The sequence below is a fragment of the Moschus berezovskii genome, chromosome 17 (assembly GCF_049115385.1).
Source record: "Moschus berezovskii isolate FMDL1 chromosome 17, NW_MosBer_1.0, whole genome shotgun sequence".
Classification (NCBI taxonomy): domain Eukaryota; kingdom Metazoa; phylum Chordata; class Mammalia; order Artiodactyla; family Moschidae; genus Moschus; species Moschus berezovskii.
Genome location: NC_142476.1, coordinates 42,676,474 through 42,697,552, shown reverse-complemented (window position 1 = coordinate 42,697,552; position 21,079 = coordinate 42,676,474). Strand labels below are relative to the sequence as shown.

The 21,079-nt window shown below is 60.4% G+C and overlaps 1 protein-coding gene across 1 annotated transcript in view; it reads right to left on the bottom strand.

The window, feature by feature from the left end:
- Positions 1-21,079, bottom strand: part of TP73 (tumor protein p73) — a 75,368-nt gene that overhangs the window by 33,722 nt on the left and 20,567 nt on the right. The window contains exons 2-3 of the mRNA XM_055419417.2: positions 13,979-14,075; positions 13,515-13,635 (exon numbers count right to left, since the gene is read on the bottom strand). Of these exons, the coding sequence (XP_055275392.1) occupies positions 13,515-13,635; positions 13,979-14,046 (189 nt within the window). The 5' untranslated portion in view covers positions 14,047-14,075. The remainder of the gene's footprint in view (positions 1-13,514; positions 13,636-13,978; positions 14,076-21,079) is intronic.

The following is a 21,079-nucleotide window of genomic DNA, read 5'->3' as shown; positions in this document are numbered from 1 at the left end:
CAAAGCATGGGTGCTTTGGGGACAGATGTGGAACCCGGCAAAGGAGCAGGAGCCTCGGCTGGTGAGCCCAGCTGATGGGATGACCCCTCTGTCCCCCAAATCAGGCTCCGACATTTCCTTCCGAACGGTCAGTCCTCCCCCCAGCCCCAAGGCCTTGCAGCCTCGCAGCACGATCTGGGGAGCCTAGCCCAGTGCCCGCGCCTGCTGTCCAGCTCTGTCCGTTCCCATCCACGGAACGCCTCCTGCCGGGTCCCTGAGGCCCCTCCCTCTTCTGTCCTGGCCACCCACCCTCTCAGCAGCCTTCCCCACCCCTCCCTTCCCAGGCTGCCCCTGCTGTCTTGTGGCAGAGTCTCTCTCTCCGCTCAGGTCCAGTTTGGGGAGGTTCAGGGGAGCAGCCGGCTTCTCTCCAGCGCGCAGCCCTGCCCGCCCTGATGCCCCGGGCTCCCCAGGGGCAGCTCTGCCCACACCCTCCAGCACTTGGGACACCTGCCCCAGGTGTCCAAGCGGCTCTTTCAGTCCATGGCTCAGACTCTGCACTGTCATCCCGTCTGCAAGGTTCAAGAAGCCTGGACATTTTTCTCAGTGCCTCTCCTGCCCTTTCCGAAGGTCATCCTCAAACCCTCCCTCAGCTGACCACCTCCCACCACCTCCCCCTCTCCTCCTTGTTCCGTGTCTCAGGCCCCAGGCACCGAGGTGGCACTTCTTGAGCTAGACCGCTCGGCCCTCGGCCCCACCGGACATCCCCTCCTGCTCGCCTCCTCCTGAGGCGTCAGGAACTCCGCTCCTGTTTCTCCTCTCGTTCACCTGTGCAGTGGCCGAGACGCGTCTCACACAACACGGCCAAGCAGAACGCTTACTTTCACCCCAGATCTCACTTCTTCAGTTTCGCGGCTGCATAAATGATGACTCCCTTCACCCAGTCGCTCAGGTCCAAACCTCCAGCCCATCAGCAGAACCCCAGGGCTCTCAGTCCCTGCCCTGCTCCCTCCGGGTCCAAGGCTCCTGCATCGCTCTCCATCCCAGTCTCCTGTGGCTCCCAGCCTCGCCCTGCCCTCCTGTGGTCTGCTCTCAGCACTGCAGATCGGGCTGCTTCTAGAACTCAGGAGGGATCCCGTCCTCCTCTGGCGTGCCCGGTGTGCCCGGGGAGGCAAGAGGCTCTCAGCAAATATTTCTTAATGCCCTAACTGGCCTTTCCCTCCTGAGCCCTCCTGTCCAAGGCTGCCCTTCCTGTAGGAGCTGTCCTGTCTGTGGGGGTGGGGGGTGGGGACAACCCTGCTGCCGGATACACGGGAGATCCAGGCTCTGTGCCCTCCCACGCTGGCCAGCACACAGCACACACCTACAACACCCATCCTGGGCCTGGCCCCCAGGACAGTGGCCCAGTCGCCCACGAGCCGGTCTTCCAGAGCCTTGCAGACCAGGTGGACCTGGGGCCATCAGTAGAGGCAGGCACGGGGGAGCCAGCGGCGTCCAGCATGCCGGTCTCAGGCCGTGAGGGTCTAAATTGATACACAGTGCAACGGGGGCCTGGGAGGCAGCTGGGTGGGGTTCCTGGACACCCACCTGAAGGACTATGGGACCATCTGGGTGGTAATGGAGCTCATCCCATCTGAGGCGGGCCCCACGGGCCCTCGGCTCCTTCCTGCTCTGTGAGCTACTGGTCCCTGCAGGAGGGAGAGGCTGCTCAGACCAGCACCAACCCCACCCTGGCACCAGCTGAAGGACCTCAGTAAATGGGCATGGCAGGGGGCTGTCCAGCCCTGCCTGACCCATGGGCAGTGGGAGGGAGCAGGGAGTCAGGCATGTGCCCTCCTGGGTCACCCACTGGCACAGGGCTGCAGGCAGCTGCATTGGAACCAGAGCTCAGAAAGGCAGGTCCCCCAGGAGACCAAGTGGGGGCCCTGACAGCTCCATGCTTCCTTCCTGGCCCAGTGGGCTCCTGATAACCACAGGGGCGACCACATGACCTCCAGTTCAACCCCGAGTGTTCATACCACTTCCCCTCTGCATACAGTGGGCAGATCGGAGGTAACCTCCCCTGGGACGGAAGCGGAGGCACTTTTACAAATCAGAACCACCCAGCCCAGCTCCCTGGCCCCAGAATGGGCTCTGGAGGCCCCCACCTGCCACCAGAGCTGCTCTGGGCACCTGTTGACCTAATGAACGAACAGATGGGCCACGGCTACTCTTGGTCTGCAAGGAGGCCAGGCGATGACAGGTTTGATGTTGCTGGTTCCTAGGGCAGGGCGGCAGCAGCAGGGAGGACGCCAGGGGGTCCCTCCCCACCACCTATAGCTCCTGCAGGGAGGCGGTGCTCCATGGCCCAGAACCAGGGTCTGTGCCCATCACCGTGCCTCTGCCTCCTCAAAAGGCAGTGAGCTGCAGCCTCAGCTGACTTACACGGTGACACCCACTTCATGCAAGAGGACAGATTGTACCAGAGTCCTCTGTGTCTGAGGGGTTCCCCAGCCGGCCGGCCGGGGACACTGGCTTCTAGGGCCTGGGTCTCCAGGTTCTGCCTTAAGTTCTGTGTGTGACAACAGACCCCGGGCTGCAGGAGACATCCCTTCCCACCTCACTCACCATCTGCATAGACAGTCTGGGGTACGGGGCTGCTCCCCAGGAACCGACTGTCTGAGCCCAGTGACAGGGGCTGGTGGGCAAAGTGAGCAGAGATGGGACTCTAACTGTGGCCACATGGGGTTGTGCCCTTTCCCAGGGCCAGGTTTCAGATAAAAAGTTCCCACCAAAGGTGTGGAGACACCAGGGAGCTTCCAGGTGTGGGAGCATGGTGTCACTGCCTGGTCAGGCTATATAGAGGTCACACACCCTTCACCCCTCCTGGGCCACACCCACGACATCACTCTTTCCATGGTCTCCTGGGGACACCTACCTGCAGGCACGAACACATATACCTGTCCCAACACACAGTGCAAACAACAGCGCTTCACCCACTGTCACCCACATGCCCAGACACACGCACACACACACTTGCACATACACACATGACTGAGAATCTGCAGGTATTCGTGGCTCTACGCACGGCGCTTGTCCTGCACTCACAGAGCTTGGGGAGCCCTGGACTCTGTCCAGCTGGTCACCCGCCTTCTGCCCACTGCTGGGTCTCCCGCAGGGCACACAGTACTCACGGACCCCACTGCATCCACCTCCCCAGCAGGAGAAAGGCCTGAGGGAGCTGCTGCGCCCCACCTCCACCTGCTCAATTAGCAGCCTGGTGCCTGCTGGCCCCGGGGACCCAGTACGTCTGGAAATGAGCCCCAATCCCCGGGGCTCAGGACATGGGGGCCAGGCACAAGCTGCAGACCCATCCTTCTCTCTGCCGGCCAGCTGCCCTCGTGAAGGGCAATAGGATGGCCTCGAGGGCAGCTTGCAGCCAGCCCTTGACCTGCAAACTCAGCTGGCAGGAAACACCCCTTCACTGCGGCCAATAGAGCAGCATCCCAGGTGAGGATGCTCTTGACCTGGGAGCAGGTGGTGGCAGCCTAACAGCCCGAGTCCCGGGAGCAAAGATGACCTCCAGGGTATGCTGAGCTCCTGCAGCCAGAGGTAGGGCTAGGCGGGCGGGGCGGCAGACCCTGAGTTTGGACATCTAAAGCTGGGGAACATGGCAAACCCCACATCTCGTGGCTGGGCCACTAGCTGACCAGACACCCACCCACCCTCCTCTTCCTGGCTACTGGTTCTGACCCGCTAGCAGGCACTTGTCCCCAGGGCATCTCCAGGATGGGCCGGCACCTCCCTCCTGCCTCTGCTCTCCCTGGATGGCGGCACCCCATCTGGCAGCAAGTTCCCGACCAGGGGGACCAGGGGGACAGGCAAGAAAATGCCCAGTGACCCTTCCACCAGGCGGAAGACCCACCAAGGCCCTTCCCCGAGAAGGACAGGCACCCCAGTTGACCCAAAGGACACAGGAGGTGCACCTACCGAGGCGAAGTGCTGCATGGGGTCACTGACGAACAGCATGGTGGGTGCGCGGGGCTCTGCACACGCCGGGGAGCTGGCGTGCCGCGGGACGAGGCATGGGTGTGGGCGGCCGGTGGGCTGGGGGCAGGGGTGCAGCCGCCCGGCAGGGTGGACCAGGTGGAGAAGCTCGGCGGCTAGGGGACCAGAAGCGAGGGATGCTCTGGAGCATGTGGGCTGGCCGGGGGCACTCTGGCCCTCTCCATCTCCCCAGTGCTGTCAACTAGCTGCATCTAACAACAAAACGGTGGCCCACCCCTTTATTCCTCATGACTATTCATCAAAGTCCAGGGCAGGCCTCAGCTTGCCCACTGCTGGGTCGGACCGCACCAAGGAGGCTGTGCAGGGAGGGGGCGGCACGCGGGGCCACAGGCTGGCTCAACAATGGGGCTGCACTCAGCTGCTTCTGAGATGCTGTCTGTGGGAGGCCATGGGGGCCACAGGCCTCCACCCCAGAGCACTGGTCGGGGGCAGTCCAAGCCCCCGCGAACTCGAGAGGCAAAGCCAGGCCACCCCAAAGGGAAGAGATGGTGCCCAGCGCCAGGGGTGCAATGAGTCTTACTCTTGCTCAGGGAATGCGGTGGTCCTCTGGGGCCACCCCAAAGGGCTGAGCGGAGATGAGAGTTACATGGGGCAACTGTGCTCCCCTGGGACCCCACAGGGAACCTGGCAACAGAAAGAGCAGCGGGGTGTGGCCCAACGCAGCCCAGCCTGTGCCACAGACCCTGCCCAGGTTGCCGCTGGCCATGCCCCTGCTGCTGCCGAGGCCCCAGAATCAGAGGGACATGGTCCAGAAGGGGGACCGCTGAAGCCCTGCCCACCACAGGGCTGGATGGGACTGCCCTCAGCACTGCCAGGGGTTCGGACATGGGGACCCACCTACCCGGGGGCTCTGCAGTGGTCACCACCTCTCCCTTCTGGAGGGACCATCCATTCTAATGTAACCACCTTTGGCACAAAGCTGCCCCTGGCATAGGGGCCAGGGTCCTCCCTGAAAGGTCAATTGAGTCCAAACCACGTGAAAGGAGATGTGAAGCTTCCAAGACCCCCAAACCCAGCTGCTTCCCTCCACAAGGAGAGCTTCAAAACCCTCTCCTGGCCTGTTCTAGCTACATGCTGGGGAACTGGGAGTGGCAGGGGTTACACAGAGGGAGGCTCAGCCCAAGGAGCCCATCAGCACGTCCAGTCCCCCAGGTCCTCTGCAGGAGGGAAAGGGGAAGCCCAGGCAGAGGACGTGTAGCCAGTGCCACCCCCAAGGGGCTGGGCTGGGAGCCCCTAGCTGAGGCTCTTGTGGGCCTTGGTGGCTTTAGCCAGAAACACGGTTCAGCATGCTTGGCCCGAACCCCAGGACTCTGGGTGGCTGCGGCTGTTACTCCCAACACACAGGCATCCATCACTCATAATGAGACAATCGAGGACAATCGAGGTTTCGAGGTGCAGACTGGCGTTCAGGAAGCGGGGCTGCAGCGGGACCCAGGCTGCAAGTTCCAGCCAGGATGCCTGCAGGCAGGAAGGCCGGGGACTAGCGGCAGCTATCAGTTAGTGAGGTTCCTGTGGGTGCACTCAGGCTTGCCCCCAAGAGGATCGGGGGCTTGGCAGGTGGCTGGATGGAGGGACACAGAGACAGGTAGCAGGGGTAGGGGGCCGGGGTCGAGCACCCACCCCCACAGGGCATTGTGAGACACTGGGAAAAATTTGATCAAAAGTGGCGCTCTCCAGGTGGGCCTGACCTAATTAGGGAGCGGTTGTCCTGATGGCCTCAGGAGCCAAGGCTGGGAGGGACCTCTGGGGGCAGGGGGCGGCAGGTGGTCTCTGGGAGCTGAAAACGGCGGCCCTGGGTCAACAGCCAACAAGAACTTAAATCTGAATTCTGCCAACAACCAGAGCCTGGAGAAGGTCCCAGCCCCAGACACAATGGTGGTCCTAGCTGATGCTTGGAGTGCAGCTGGTGGGGCCCTGAGCAGGGGGCCCAGTGGGGGGACATGCAGGACTCCCTACCCACAGAACCTGTGGGACAATAGATGTGTGTTGCTTGAAGCCCCTCTGTAGGTGGGGATTGGCTACACAGCACAGCTGACTAATACACCAGGGAATGAGCAGGCGGCTGCAGACCTTGAGGGGAGGAAGGCCAGGGCCCCGAAGGACCCTGGGGCACTAGGACGGCTGAAGGGCGGCCTCAGTCTCACGCAGACCTTCAGGATACAAGGCAGGCCCTAGGAGGAGCTGGCCACTGTGTGCCCTGGACCAAAGGCTGCCAAGAGCAAGGCAGGGTCGGATCCAAAGGTCATCCCTCTTGAGCCCTGGTGGCAGCCCTGAAGGCCGAGGGGCCACACCCTACCCACACTGCGGGGGCACCTGGGGCCTGAGAACCAGCACTGTCCCCATGGCCTGAGCCCGGGCAGGACTGGGAGTCCCTGGATAAATGAGAGCGTTTTCAGCTCTCAAAGTGCCAGGCTCCTCACCTGCCCCAAAGCATCACCCACTTCCTGTGCGTATATCCAAACTCCTGGCCATCTAGAGATATGACCAGGGGGCCGGGGCCTCTGCCCCCAGGAACTCCTTCTAGCTCTGTCCTCAGCTGCCAGCTCTGGCCTCCCAGGTCACCCCCGGGGCCCTCAGCACCTGCTCTTCTGTATTTAACTCACTGGGGGCTCCACCCCACCAACCACTTCCGCACACTTACAGCAGCAGGATGGGGGTATTTTCTTGCTTGGCGCACCTGTGCAGGAAGGGGTGAGTCACCAGAAGGGCATAGGTAATGTGCCAGCTCAGGGTCCCACTCCTCTCAGTCCCTCCGGACCATCCACAGGCAGGTGGCTCTGTCCCCCATGCCCTTCCACCCCAGGAGGTAGTGACCTGGCGGCTGGCTGTGCACTCAGAGGGTCTTCCTACCGAAGTCTAAGGAAGGGCTGGTGGGGGCTCCCTGCCCCCGAGCTCCTGGCCCTTCCTTGGGACATCAGGCCCTCCCTCCACCCACCCGACCCCTTCTGGGGGCTGGCTCAGTTCCCGCTCCTGACAGTTCCTGCTCCAGGGACTGTACACACCAGGCTGTCCCCTCCTCCTCCCGGGCCCCCTCCCCAGGCCAGGAAGACCTCTCCCAGGTGAGTGCTAGGGTCTCAAGCCCCCAAGAGTCTGCAGGTTTTAACCCTGGCATCTGTCTCTTGCATAGCTCACTGGGCACCTGAGGAGAAGCGATGGGGCTCTGGGGTGGATCAGCCCCCAAATGTCACCCCCTCCAACGTCCATGACAGCTGTCAGCAGAGAAAGGCACCAGGAGAGGCGGGAAGGGATGCAGGCAGGAGGCAGGTGTGGGCAGCCGGCCCAGGAGGCGCCCAGATTCTGGGAGGATGAGTGGGGGAGATGGGGGAGGGGTGGTCAGGGCCAGCCTCAACATCAGCTGAGTTCCCTTTCCGTGCATCTTCACAGCTGGTCAGAGCCCTGCCCCTGTTTTGTCCTGAGGGACACCGAGAATCAGAAGGCCAGGACGATCCAAAGCCCAGGCCCACACCCGGCACAGGATGCATATGGCCGCTGCCTGCTCTGGGCCCTACGAGCATGCACCTCGGGGGTCTTCCCCCTGTCCGTACTCCTCGCAGGCTGGGGGTGGGCCTCCAGGGCCGGAGATCCTACGCGCTCCCCTGTCAGCGCCTGCCCAGCGCCCCCTACGCGCTCCCCTGTCACAGAGCCTGCCCAGGGCCCAGGCGTCCCCTCGCTCCTCGTGCCCTCTGTGCTGCCCTTCTCTCAAGCCCACAGGAGGCCAGGTGCTCCCCTCGCCCTCTTGCAGGAGGTGGGGCCCTATGTCACAGGTGACACCCAGGATCTGCAAGGACTAGAACTGGAGGCCACTACCCAGGGCAAGAGCCCCACCAAAGGGCCCCCAAGGTGAGCCTGGGGTACTGGTCCTTCCTGGGCACTGCAGGCTCTGGGGCTGGGGGCAGCTGCTTCCAGGCCCTCCTTGGCTCCACTGTTCCATGTTCCTGATGGAATGGCTTTGTCAAACTCGGGCTTCATCCCTGGTGTTGCCATCATATCTAACATTTGTCACACCCTCTTACATGCTGGGCACCAGCAGTCATCCTCAAAACCATGATGGTTTACATCCTCATTGACCCATTTTACAGATAAGTAAACTGAGACTCAAAGGGTCAAATAACTCCCAGCATAGAAGAGGTGGGGGTGGGATGTGACCTCCGAGACCCCATACCCTCTGCACATCTTGGCCCCATGGTGCCTGGACCCTTCCTGCAGCAACCTCAGGGTCCCCACCAGGAATCTGTGCTCTGGAGCTCCTCCAAGTCTAGGGGCCCACTGCTCCCACCAGGGCACTTCCCCTTTAACTGCCTGACTCAGCTTCCTCAGCTGCCCAGCATGGCAGGAGGGTGGTCAGAGGCCCCACAGGGCTGGGGGAGCCTCTGTCAGGGCCCCAGGCAGCCTGTCACCCCAGCTCCACAAGTGAGGGCACCAAGGCTCAGAGACGTGGGAGAGTTGATCCTGGGACAGACTGGCTCCTCAGGTGAGGCCCTGCCCACACTGCTTGTCAACACCGGCCACTGACGCAGTGGATGGGGCACCCGTGGGTCCCTGTGGTCCGTCTGCTGATAGAGCCAGGGTGCTGCTCAGGAACCTCTAGTCCAGCAGGAAGGACTCAGCCTGTTCACCAGGGCAGCCAAGTGGGGTGGAGAGCCAGGGCCCCCAACCACAATAGGTACCCTCCTGGGGACCCAGGGCCCCCAAAGCCAGGACTGCCTAAGCCTCGTCTTTTGATGGACGAGCCCCACGACCCAGAGAAGGGGGTGGCCCCAGAGCCTGGGGATGGGGTGCTGGTGCCGACTGTCACAGAGGCCAGAGGGAAGGCGTTGGGGCCCGTGTGTGTGTGTGTGTGTGTGTGTGTGTGTGTGTGTGTGTGCATGCACGTGTGCATGTGCTCAAGTGTACAAGCCTTTACATGGAGCCTGAGTACAACTGCAGGGTGTGAACTGCAGAGATGAGAGCTTTCAACTGTGTAGCCACTGCTCTCTTGTGACCTGAGGCCTGGCCCGGGGAGCACCTGACCTGTCACCAACCTGGAGTTGGGGCCTGACCTCACTGCCCCAGCCCCAGGCTTTCCCTGATGAGGGTGAGGACCTCCCGGTGAGTGGGGATGGAGCCACGGGGTGGAGGAGGCACTCAGGACTCCGCCCACCCCGGCATCAGTAGGTCCCCACCCTCAGCAGCACTCTGTCTTAGGGGCTGTGTTCTGGCCAAAGGGATCAGTTTCCAGGTTGGACTTTAAAATAACAGCACCCAGTTCAGCTCTGTGGGGCTCCCTGCCAGCATTCTGGGCTCTGTGGGCCCCTCCAGGCCCCCAGAAAACTCAGGCATCGACCCTTCCACAATGCAGCCTGGCAGTGGGCTCTGCAGGCAGCTGTCTAGCTGCATCTCTGAGCCCCATCTTTGCCTCTGAGCGATGTCAGGCTGCATGAGGGTAAGGGCTGGGCTGCATACTGGTCCCTAGACCAGTCTCTGCTCTCAGGATGGCCGGCAGGGGTCAGGATGAAGCAATCAGAGGGGCCCTGGTTTCCCTCACCCACCCCCACCCCCAGCCAGGGCCAGCATGGTTCCAGGTATCCCCAGATGCCCTCTGGGAACCTGCAGGACTTTTGCTAAGAGGACTGTTACTACCTGCCAGACTCAGTCCTCTTGCTGGCAGAGATGGGAGGTCCCATCCTCATTACCCCATGGCTGTGAGGGAAGTCCTCCCCAGCCAGCCCAGACCTGCCAGCATCAGACATCCTCCCTGGAGAGAGGTGTCCCACCCCACAGGACCCTAGAACTGGCCTCTCCTGATGCTGGGTCATCAGGGTCTCCCAGGCCCACTGACCCTCAAGGGCATGAGCTGGGCGGAGATCGACCCCTTAGGAGACCGTGTTCAGGAGTCCTCCTGCCCTGGAGCCCGGTGGCAGCTCCTGTCACTCCACAAGGTGTGTAGAGGGCGGGTGTCTGCTTTTTGATTGTGATGTAAGCCCTAACATGGCTTTGGGTGGCTGAGGTACCCACTTCAAAGACATGAATCTCCAACAACAAACACCTCGCCAGTTACACAACTGGGCCAAGAGCCCGGCTGCCCCACCCCTGAGGCCCCTCTCAGAAAGCCCCGGGTGACCAGACAGTGGACCTTGGAGTGACCCCACACCTCCCTGCCATGCTTTAATTCACTGTTGGGTCTTAAATTCACCAGGAAAGGGACTTCCCCAGTGGTCCAGTGGTTAAGAATCCAGCTTGCAATGCAGGGGGTGTAGGTTCAATCCCTGGTCAGGGAACTAGAATTCCACATGGCGTGGGGCAACTAAGCCCATGCGCCACAACTACTGAGCCCGTGGGCCACAACTACTGAGCCTTCAGGTCACAACTACTGAGCCCACGGGCCACAACTACTGAGCCCACAGGCAACAACTACTGAGCCCGCGCGCCACAACTACTGAGCCTTCAGGTCACAACTACTGAGCCTTCAGGTCACAACCACTGAGCCCGTGCGCCACAACTACTGAGCCCATGGGCCACAACCACTGAGCCCGCGGGCCACAACTGCTGAACCCATGGGCCATAACTACTGAGCCTTCAGGTCACAACCACTGAGCTCATGGGCCACAACCACTGAGCCCGCGGGCCACAACTGCTGAACCCATGGGCCATAACTACTGAGTCCACGCACCACATCTGGGGAGTCCATGTACCTTCACAGAGATCCTGTGTGCCACAAGTAAGACTCGATGCAGCCAAATAAAATAAAAGATCATTACAATAAAATAATAAATTCACCAGTAAAGAGTGGAGGCCCAAACCCTAGGCACCCCATCCTGGGCCCCAGTACAGGCAGAGCCACCAGTCTTCTCTTTTTCAGCTCCCCCCTACCCCCTGCAGGGCAGGTAGTAGGGTTCAGGTGAGTACCCCAGGCATTCTAACCCATAGCATCACTACTGACAGGCTGAGACCCACTCATTTCTGGAGGATGCAAATGTCTAGGAGCGGGGGACCTGGAAGTGAGAGGTCAGGTCCCTTGGCCCCTGGGGAGGTGTTGGCCGACTGGGAAGGGTCTGAACAGACAAGATGGCTCTACCTGGCTCAGCACAGGCCTACCCTTTCCCAGCATCTGCCTTGGTTTCCTCACCTGTAAAATGGGAACATTTACAACAGCTGTGTCCGCCCCAACAGTCTCCTGGATAGAGACAGGAGACTGGGCTGGGCAGGCAGATTCCTCTAGTCCAGCCCGAGGGGTTCCTCAGAGGCAAGGATGTCACAGGGGTCTCGCTGCCCCCTGAACCCCCAACATGTCCTGGTTGCCACTGACGGAGCAGGTACCTTCCCCTGTCCCACTCAGGCCAGCAGGCCCTGGGCCAGCTCAGCATCAGAGATGGACAACAACAAAGAACACAGGGACCCTTCCTCCTCCCCTACCCTTTCATCCTGGCTCATTCCCCTGACTGGAGCCCCCCGCCCCCCACTATCCTCAGAGGGGTGTGTGCTGGGATAAGAGCTTTAACTCCTGGAGGGGTCTCTGGGGAAGGGCAGGCTCTGAGCTCGTTCTGCCTCCAGGGTTCCTGGCTCCACCTCCCTCATGCGCCTTGGCTCTTGGCCTGCTGCTGGTACCCCAGGGCCCTCATGCTGCTCTGTGAGAGGCCAGCGGCCGTCCATGGAGACCCCAGTGAGCAGAGCTGAGGACAGAGGCTGAGCAGCTGGGCTTCGTCCCCAGGGGACAGATAGCAGGAGACAGCAGAGCTGAGCCCTGCCCAGATAAGACACAGAAGATAACACAGTCCTTTTTCTCGAGGTCAAGATGTTCCCGACTACATACACTCAGAAAGGCTCCCTGGAGATCAAAAAGGGAAGGGGTGTCACCCCTCCGTGAGTGATGTTGACCCCCCCACAGGCCTCTTCGATAGAACCCATCTTGGCTAGGAGATGCACGCACACACACACAGGAGGAAGTGAGAGCGGAAGTCGCTCAGCCCCGTCCGACTCTGTGACCCCATGGGCTGTAGCCCGCCAGGCTCCTCTGCCTGTGGGATTCTCCAGGCAAGAATACCGGAGTGGGTTTCCATTCCCTCCTCCAAGGGATCTTCCTGACCCAGGGATCGAACCGGGGTCTCCCACACTGTGGGCAGATTCCTGACCTTCTGAGCCCCCAGACATGTGGGGGACCCTGAGATAAACCAATCATGGACTCAGGACCAGGTAAAGCATGATGACTGGCCACAGGAAACCCGCAAGAAACGCCCCATAAAAGCGGCTCAAACCCCCCTGAAGGCGCAACACTCTCCCTTGAAGTCCACCCATAAGTCTATTCGCCTGTACCCTTTTCTTCCCAGGAAGCACTTTTCTGCTTTCACTACTTTCTGTCTTCATGGGAATTCATTTTCACACAGCTGACGGGCCAGGGCCTCACCACTGGCCACTGGCCCCTGGTGGTCTAGTGGTTAGGATTCAGCACTCTCACTGCCACAGCCTGATCTCAGTCTCCGGCCAGGAACTAAAACCCTGCTTCAATCCACTGCGGTCTGAGGCCACCTGGGATCAGAGCCAGGTGCTTCCCTCGCGCTCTTAGCAAAGGTCCTGAGACCAGTGCCCACCTGAGGGAACCCTGGGCAGTGAGCCCACAGATGGAACTCAGCAGCCCCAGGTCCAGCAGAGACTATGCCGAGGAGGTGACTGTGGGGGGTTCCGGGGCATTGCTGGGCTGGCCCAGGGCTGGGGGCCCTTACACACCCTTCTTGTGTCCTGCCTGCCCCCTCCCACCTCCTGGCACCCCAATGACTGGCAGGAGTATGGCCAGCTACCACAGCCCTGCCTCCTGCCAAGAGGGCCACCCAGTGCGCAGGGCCTGAGACATAGCAAGACAGGCAGGTGTCGGGGCCTTGGGTGCTCCTGCTCCCCTCCCGTCTCTCTCCTCTGGAAGCAGCAGCTCCATCCCCTTCAGGGGCCTCTTCCCCATAAGTTAGTGCCTGTGGTGGGGGAGCCCACAATAGTCCACTCCATCCTGACCCTGCTTCAGGACTCGCAGGTCATCAATGACACAGGGACGGCTCAGGAATAGACAGATGACATATTCAGAGATGGGCGTGCTGGACTCTGGGCAAAGAGGGTCCTTCCAGGAGATGCTGCCTAAGAACAAATCTACCATCGGGGAGGCAGAGCAAGAGAATGAGAGGCAGCTGGAGCACCTGGATCCAGCCATGCCTGAATTCATTTGTACACCTAGGTCCAACCATGCCTGAAGGTCTCCCTACACCTGGATCCAGCCATGCCTGAATTCATTCATACACCTGGATCCAGCCGTACCCGAAGGTTTCACTACACCTGGATCCAGCCAGGCCTGAAAAGCTTCTTACCCCTGGACTGACAGTTACATGAGCTGATCCAGTTTCTACTTTGTGATCTGAAATGTGCTAACAAGCACACCTGCGAGCCTGCCTCCTGGTTCTTCAGGCTCCCAAGACAGGACAGTTCACATTCACCGCCCCCACCCTGAGTCCCCCGCAGAGGGGAGCCCCGCTCACCATGACAGACGTGGTCATGCCCTGCAGGTGGAAGACATCCATGCCGGCCTCCACACCACCCGCCACTTCCTCATTCCCCTGGCCCGACTGGGGAAGGTCGAAGTAGGTGCTGTCCGGCTCCCTAGACAGAGGGAGACAGAGCGGGCAGCAGAGCGGTGAGCCCAGACCACCCAGGCCCAGAGCGTGAGGACAGCCCGCACCTCCCCTTGCCCTCTGCTCCTTCCCCTAACCTCAGCTCTCAGAACCCCCAGCTTCCTTGCCCCACCAGCCTCTCCAGGGCTGGCGTGAGTGCCAGGGAGGTGGCCACCCACAGGCTCTGTCCCCTGGACCTCTCCCTGTCCCGAGCCCTCTGGAGGGCTGGTCAGAGGAAGAAGCCCAGACTGTGGAGCTGCAACTCCAGGAGGAAGCCCAGGGCAGCAGCTCCTTCCCAGCCCTCTCCCCGCTGCCCAGGGCCCGACACTCACAGAGAACTCCATAGGTGCTGGAACGTGGCCCCCTCATCAGCGGCGGCGGGCTGGGTGGATTGGGACATCTTCCAGCACAGGCAGAGGGCAGCTCACTCTGTGAGAGGAAAGAACAAGAGGGTTGGTTGGGAGGGTGCCTCCGAGCCCTTTGGCCAGCGTCCTCAAGCACAAGTGGCAGGAAGGGCCAATGACGACCACTCGGGGACACCCTTGGGTCCTGGCCGGGTGCAGGCCCCCACCCACTCCTCCTTTCATCCTGCCTCTTCTGGGGGTGGAAATCGAGACCCAGGGGTGGGGGCAGCCTGGCCTCAGACCTTCTCAGAGCCATCAACTGTGAAGCAGGGGGAACAACAGCATCCCCTCACGGGGCTGCTGCAGGACCCCTTGGGAGCACTAATTTCAGCTCTCTGCTAGATGATCATACTAAGTGAAGTGAGTCAGAAAGAGAAAGACAAATACCATCGGCTATCAGTTACGTGTATAAGTTATAAACTTATCTACAAAACAGACTCATGGGGGACTTCCTTGGTGGTTAAGACTCCGAGCTCCCAGTGCAGGAGGCCCGGTTCAGTCCCTGGTCGGGGAACAAAAGTCCCACAGGCCACAACCAAGTCCACAAACTGAAACTATTTAGCCTGTACGCTGAAAAACTAGAGAAGCCCCACGGCGCAACAAAGACCCAGCTCAGCCAAATAAAAAATAATAACAAAGAATGAAAGAGGAGAAAAGAAATGGACTCACACACATAGACAGCAGACATGTGATTACCAAGGTGGAGAGGGACGGGGAGTTCAGGGTTAGGAGATGAAAACCATTGTATCTAAAATAGATGGACCATAAGGTCCTACTGTACAGCACAGGGAACAATACTAACATTCTGTGATAAACTGTAGCAGAAAAGAATATAAAAAAGAGTGTATATATGTGTATAAGTGAGTCACTCTGCTGTACAGCAGAAATTAACTCAATATTGTAGATCAACTATGTGCTGTGTGCCTAATCAGTCGTGTCCAGCTTTTAGCGACCCCATGCACTGTAGCCCACCAGGCTCCTCTGTCCATGGGGATTCTCCAGGCAAGAAAACCGGAGTGGCCCTCCTCAAGGGGAATCTTCCCAACCCAGGGATCGAACCCAGGTTGCCAGCACTGCAGCTGGATTCTTTACCCTCTGAGATACCAGGGAAGTATAGATCAACTAGACTTCAATAAAAACTAAATTAAAAAATAAAAACAAAATAAGAAGATAAAGTTTCAGCTGTGTCTGGGTCATAATTACCCTGGCACATGAGTGGCCATTATTATTATGGACTGTGTCTCTAGGTCTAGCCTGCGGGGGAAACTCAAGCCAGGTTTCAGGGCTCCTGATGCCCCAGCACGCAGTGACAGCTCAGATCCTGTGTCCGCCCCCAGGAAGGGCAGGTGCAGGGCCCACCTGAGGCTGGAGCCGAGGCCCAGGTGGGAGCCTGGCTGTGCCCGACTGCTGCGGCGCTGGGCAGTCTTTCACCTCTGCGGTGGGATCCTTGCTGGTAGCCTGGATGCAACAGCAATGCCAACCCGGCAAGGCAGCCACCAAGGCCGAGGCGGAGGATCTGCTCTGTCACCGGAGAGGGGTCACAGCATGAATGGCCTCCCTTCACAGGAGATGCCAAGGGCTTAGGGCCCCAGCCCCGTGTTTGCTGGCCTTTGTCCCCACCGCCATCCCTCCTGAGAGTCCCCATGTCCCAGTCACACCCAAAGCAGTTCCATCACCATGGCAGTGGCCACGCCAGGAACATCTGGAATCCCTGTCCTTCAGGGAGGGAGGGGCAGGGAAACCAGAGCCCACTCTGCCCACTGCCCCCACCCAGGCCCAGGCGATGTCTTCTCTGGGCTGGCCTCCAGGTCATTGGCAAGGGGCCACAGGAGTCAGCTTGGCCATCGCCTGGCAGTGCCCAAGCGGGCAGGCCCAGACCTGCCCACGGCCTGTCGGGGGAGGAAGGGTGCGGCTCGCAATCTGTTGCTTTGTCTGTCCCCAGGCAGTGGGCCCTGATTGAGACCTGTGGCATGTTCCTGGGGCTGCCACGTGCCAGGCCACCGTCCCTGGAGCAGTGGCACGAGCTGGGAGGGGCTGGGCGGGGGAGGTTAAGGTAGGGCCAAGTGAAGGCGGCCGGGACAAGTGGCTTGGAAAGTGCCAGCCACAAATCAACTCCCTAGCAGGCTCAGAGACGGTTCCACTCCCTCTCAGGAGACAAGGCTCAGAGAGGTTATGTGAACTGCCAAGGTCACACAGCACAGCTGAAAGTGCGGGGCTGACAAGTGGTCTTCTCAGAGTCGGAAATTAACTTAGTCATGCCTCCTGCCCACTCCATTTCAAACCTTTAGCGCACAATCCACAGAGATTTTACAAGGGGCTGGCCAGCACTCACTGGCATGCTTCCTGTGCTGGGGGGGTCACTCCCATCCTGGGCTAAGCTGTCCAAAACCCAGTGGAGCTGAGTAAGGCCTGGAGTTGGCCATGAGGTAACGCAGAACAGGGTAGACTTGTAGGAAGCAGAATGCGCTGGCTGGAGCAGGTGTGGAACAGGCCGCCAAGCTGAAACTGGGTGGAAACCCACCCTCACCCGCTCACCATGGGTGGTCCTTTCTGGGTGAGCAGAGATCAGTCAGGGTGGCCTCCTGGTGTGGGCAGGCTGTGCCAACTCGAGACTCAACTGGCCCAGGACATTTGGTCCCACCCTCTCTATTTTGCCAATGGCCCAACTAAGCCCAGAGACGACAATGCCTTGACTAACGCCACACAGCAAGTGGACAGCAAGATCCCGTCTCTGGTCACAGCACCCACGACAGTGGAAATGTGGAAATAGTCCCCAGGAGCATCAGCAGATGAATGAATAAACAAATCCTGGTAGGTCCACCTGTGTGTGTGCTAAGTCACTGAAGCCATGTCCAACTCTGTGCAACCCCATGGACCGTAGCCCGCCAGGCTCCTCTGTCCGTGGGATTCATCACGCAAGAAAACTGGAGTGGGTTGCCATTTCCTTCTCCAGGGGTCTTCCTGACCCAGGGACTGAACCTGCGTCTCTTACATCTCCTGCATTGGTAGGCGGGTTCTTCACCACGAGCTTCACCTGGGAAGCTCCGGTAGGTCCACACGCTGCAGTATCACTCTATGAAAAGGGTGATCTCTCACGCCAGCTACACCACTGCGCCCTCAGAGCCTCACACTCAGTGAAAGGGGCCACATGTCTTATGAAACATCCAGGAAGGCGAATCCCCAGAGGCGGAAGGCAGCTTGGTGGTTGCAAGGACTGAGGGCGTGGTTGGAGTGGCGTGGGGTGGGGGATGGGTTGACTGCTGGAAATAGACCGAGTGATGGTTGCTCAGCCCTGTGAATGAGCCAAACACCACTGGATGGCTCGCTGCAAAGGGGTTAGTTTTATGTTGTGTGAGTTTCACCTCAATAAAGAAATTTTGAACTTCAGAGAAGGAGCCTGGGGTAGTATGTTGGGGGGAAATCGGCACCACCAAGAATGTTAGGAATACATCACTCTTCCAGTTACGTGGAAGTTAAGACAGTTTCTTTCCCGAAGCCTAGTCCCAGTTCTCAGCAACTCCTGCTGCCCAGCATCTGGGGCAGTACATCAGCACTGGGCATCTCCCTGAGGCCCCCTCCCCCCGCTTACACACCTGCCTCCCCCCAAGAACAGCCAGGAGGTGGGACAGAGAGTCCGATCCCTGGGCAACACAACCAGCATCTTCCCTAACCACAATCCCTGCTTCAACCCAAGCTGCTGGGGTCAGAGGCACCTGCACCACCACGCAGGCCAGCTCTGGCTCAGGATAGACCTGCCGGTGCCCAGCCCTCTGGGGAAGCAGGAGGCTGCAGGGGTCCCACCCCTGTGCCACCACCCCCACCCCCACCCCAGCCCTCATCACCAGGGCTGCAGATTAGACAGTTCAGCCTTACTGAAGGAAGAGGAGGCTCAGGCTCACCAAACTGCACTCTCTTCAGCAGATCCTGCTGCATCTGACCCCAATACACCCCAAAGCCAGGGCTCCATGTCCACTTTTAGCCAGCACCCCGGGACTCCCAGAGATTCTGGGATAGACCCCTCTGCCAAAAGGGAAAGCATCACACAGGCCCACCTGCCCCACTGGGGGGACCCCTTTGGTTGCCAACCCGAGGATGCCGCCAGTCTCCGACGGTGACTGCCACACCGATTCCCCATCCGCAAAATGGGTCCAGAAACTTCCCCTACCTGACTCAAAGGATCTGGGGGGACTCTACCCAGGAAGTCATGCAGCACCCGGATCTCCAACATCCCTGGAAAATTCGGGAGAGCTGGCCGCACTGGGCTACGTGTGACGGAGCTGCCAACCTAGTGCCTACAGGTGTTGGGGACCACCCACCACTCAGGCAGGAGCTGGGGCATGAGGAAGAGGCAACACTGGTGCCTGGCCTCAGGCCATCTGCCCACCCCGCCAGGACCCCCTGGGCTTGATGGGCACAGCACCCTCTCCCCTGGGCAGGGATGATCTCTTCCCTTTACCCACTAGCAGCATTTCGGCCAACGTGGCCAAGGCTCGCAGGGGTGAGAGAAAGAAAGCAATTCTAAAACCACTTCCTGCAAATTAAATCCAATTTCCCCGACACACTCTGCAAATCTGGAAATGTGCTCACAATGGAAACTGCTTTTGCAAATGATGCAAATTATGTTAAAAATCGCATGTAGGGGGGAGAGACCAACTTCCGATGACATTCCCCAGGTGGTAGCAATGATGCTACGGGGCGCAAACGCATGGTGGGCAGCTCTGCTTTGCCATCAAGATAAAGTTGCTTCGGAAAGGAAGTGCATCCTGTCACAATGAGAGGAGTCCAGTCCTGCTCAAGGCTGGAGACGTGGGCACGAGAGGGTGGGGATCAGCGTGGGATGGGGCTGGACTCGAGGAATCCCTGAGCACCCGGCCTGGGGAGGCTGCAGTCACGGCAGCCTGAGAAGGGCAGCGTGTGACCCGTTCTCACGGCAGCTGGCCCTATGCTCAGACACCCCTGACTGTGGCCTGTGGCCCCCAAAACCACTTCACCTCAAGGAATTTCCAGCAAATATCTGTGATTATGAGGGGCGGGGCCTGGTGGCCCAGAGACCTCAACCCAGGCTTGAGTGGAGACACAGCCCCACGCCCTACCAACTTCTCCACTCGGGGACTCCCCGAGGTCTCTGAGAGCCACCTGGGGGAGGGGACGTGGCCCCACATCCTGCAGTGCCCCCCCAGCAGAGAAGGTTCCAGCCCAGAGGCCCAGTGCTACAGGGAAGAAGTCAGCCAGCTGCTGCCAGGGCCACCAGGCTCCCACACCGCCCTGTCAGGCAGTGACTGCCACCCCTGGGCAGGTCTCAGAGCCCCAAGAAACATGCCCCAAGCTACCAAGGGTCCCGGCTGCAGCCCAGGTGGGAAAGACCCAAAGAATCCCACCCTGTTCCCTGCCCAAAAACATCTGAGGGCTTTGCCCCAGGCGCACAGCCCCTCTGCCCCAGGCTGGTGGGAGCTGGAGGCCCTGCGGGGCTAACTCTTCCTTCAGGAGCTCTGCTCAACCCTCTGACCTCATCCTCCAAGATCCCAGTGAAGGAGACAGCCTGCCCTGGGCTCCCAGCCCCGTCCCCATGCACCCCAGCTGGGGCTGCCTCCACGTTCAGCCCTGGTCCACTGTCCACTCCCTACCCCACCCTAGTCCTGCCAGGCCAGGCCCTGCATCCTCCAGGAAGCCACTGACCTCCCTAACTCCAGATCAGAATGCGCCTTATCCTGCCCCCATCACCTGGCTGGTGGCAGAGCACAAACAGCCCTGTGCGGCCCAGATAGCAGCGTCGCTGGTCAAGCAGGACTTCAAGGCCTTGGGCTTCTCCTCTCCTCTCCCTCCACCTGCCCCTGCCCAGGGCTCCAGAACCAAGGCCCATAAACTGGGGGCCCGTGACCCTTCAGAAGGGATACCCCATTCATATGGGGGCCCCCACCTGCCTGTGGTGGGTGTGGACACTTGGCCTGGGCAGAGGGAGGGACAGCTGGAGCACATGCACTCCCCCACAGCGTTCAGGGGACAGGTGCGGCCCAGTCACTTTGGTGGGGAAAGACCCGATGAACCCTGCCCTGTCCCCTCCCCAGAACAATCCATCCCAGTTGTCCTCAGTCACACGCCCGTTATTCTTGTGGTTCCATCCCCGGTTATTCCCGTAAACGGAGATGGACTGAAATCTAAGGGGCAGATAAACCTACACCATCACAGGAGGGACCACAGGGGCCTTCCCCAGCCCCTTCCAATACCCTTTGGCTTGTCTTGAGGGGACCCCAGAACGTCTCAGTGCCCACAAGTCCCCCTACCTGGGCAGAGGGGTCAGGCAGCCATCACGCAGAAGGTCCTGCGGTGACATGGCGCTGTCCCTGGGCGGCGGCCCAACAGAATTCCTGCAGGACACCCAGCACCCAGGCTCCTGGGCCCTCGGAGCTGAGGGGCCCCTGTAGCCCTAGCCACCCACCCCGGAATGGGCTGCCCTTGGCCAGTGGGGCCAGGGCAGGGGTCCCACCTGGAATGGTGGCCGAAAGCGTGTCGCCCTCAGGGAGCATGGGCAGCGGCCATCTTCGCCTGCTCCTCCCGCCTGCGCCAGGCCACGTGGCCACAGGAGGCTGGGCAGCCCAGCAGGGGGTGGGGTGCAGTCAGGACAGGACAGGACCCTTGGCCAGGGCCGGCCAGGGTGGCACCTGGGCCTCCTGTGGAGAGAGACAGGGCCTGCAGGGCCAGGGAGGAGGGCATGGCCGTGGCTCCATCACCCTGGGGTGGCTCCCTGCTCCCCCTCGGCCCCGCTCGGGGGGAGCCCAGCACTACTGATGAGACAAATTTAGCCTCCCCACCCTGAGGCAGGGTGCACTTGTGAAATATGAAAACAGCTGGAGGTGCCCGATTAAGCTGCCCTCTCTCCCTCCTGGGCTGGGGCCCCGGACAGGCGGGGGAGGCCGAGCCTGGGAGCGGCCTGGGAATCCCCCGGCCCTGCCGCCTCTCATCCCGCGGGTCTCTTACTTTTGCTGCCAGTCTCCATCCCTTGGCTGGTGCCAGGGGCAGGATGGCCTTCCT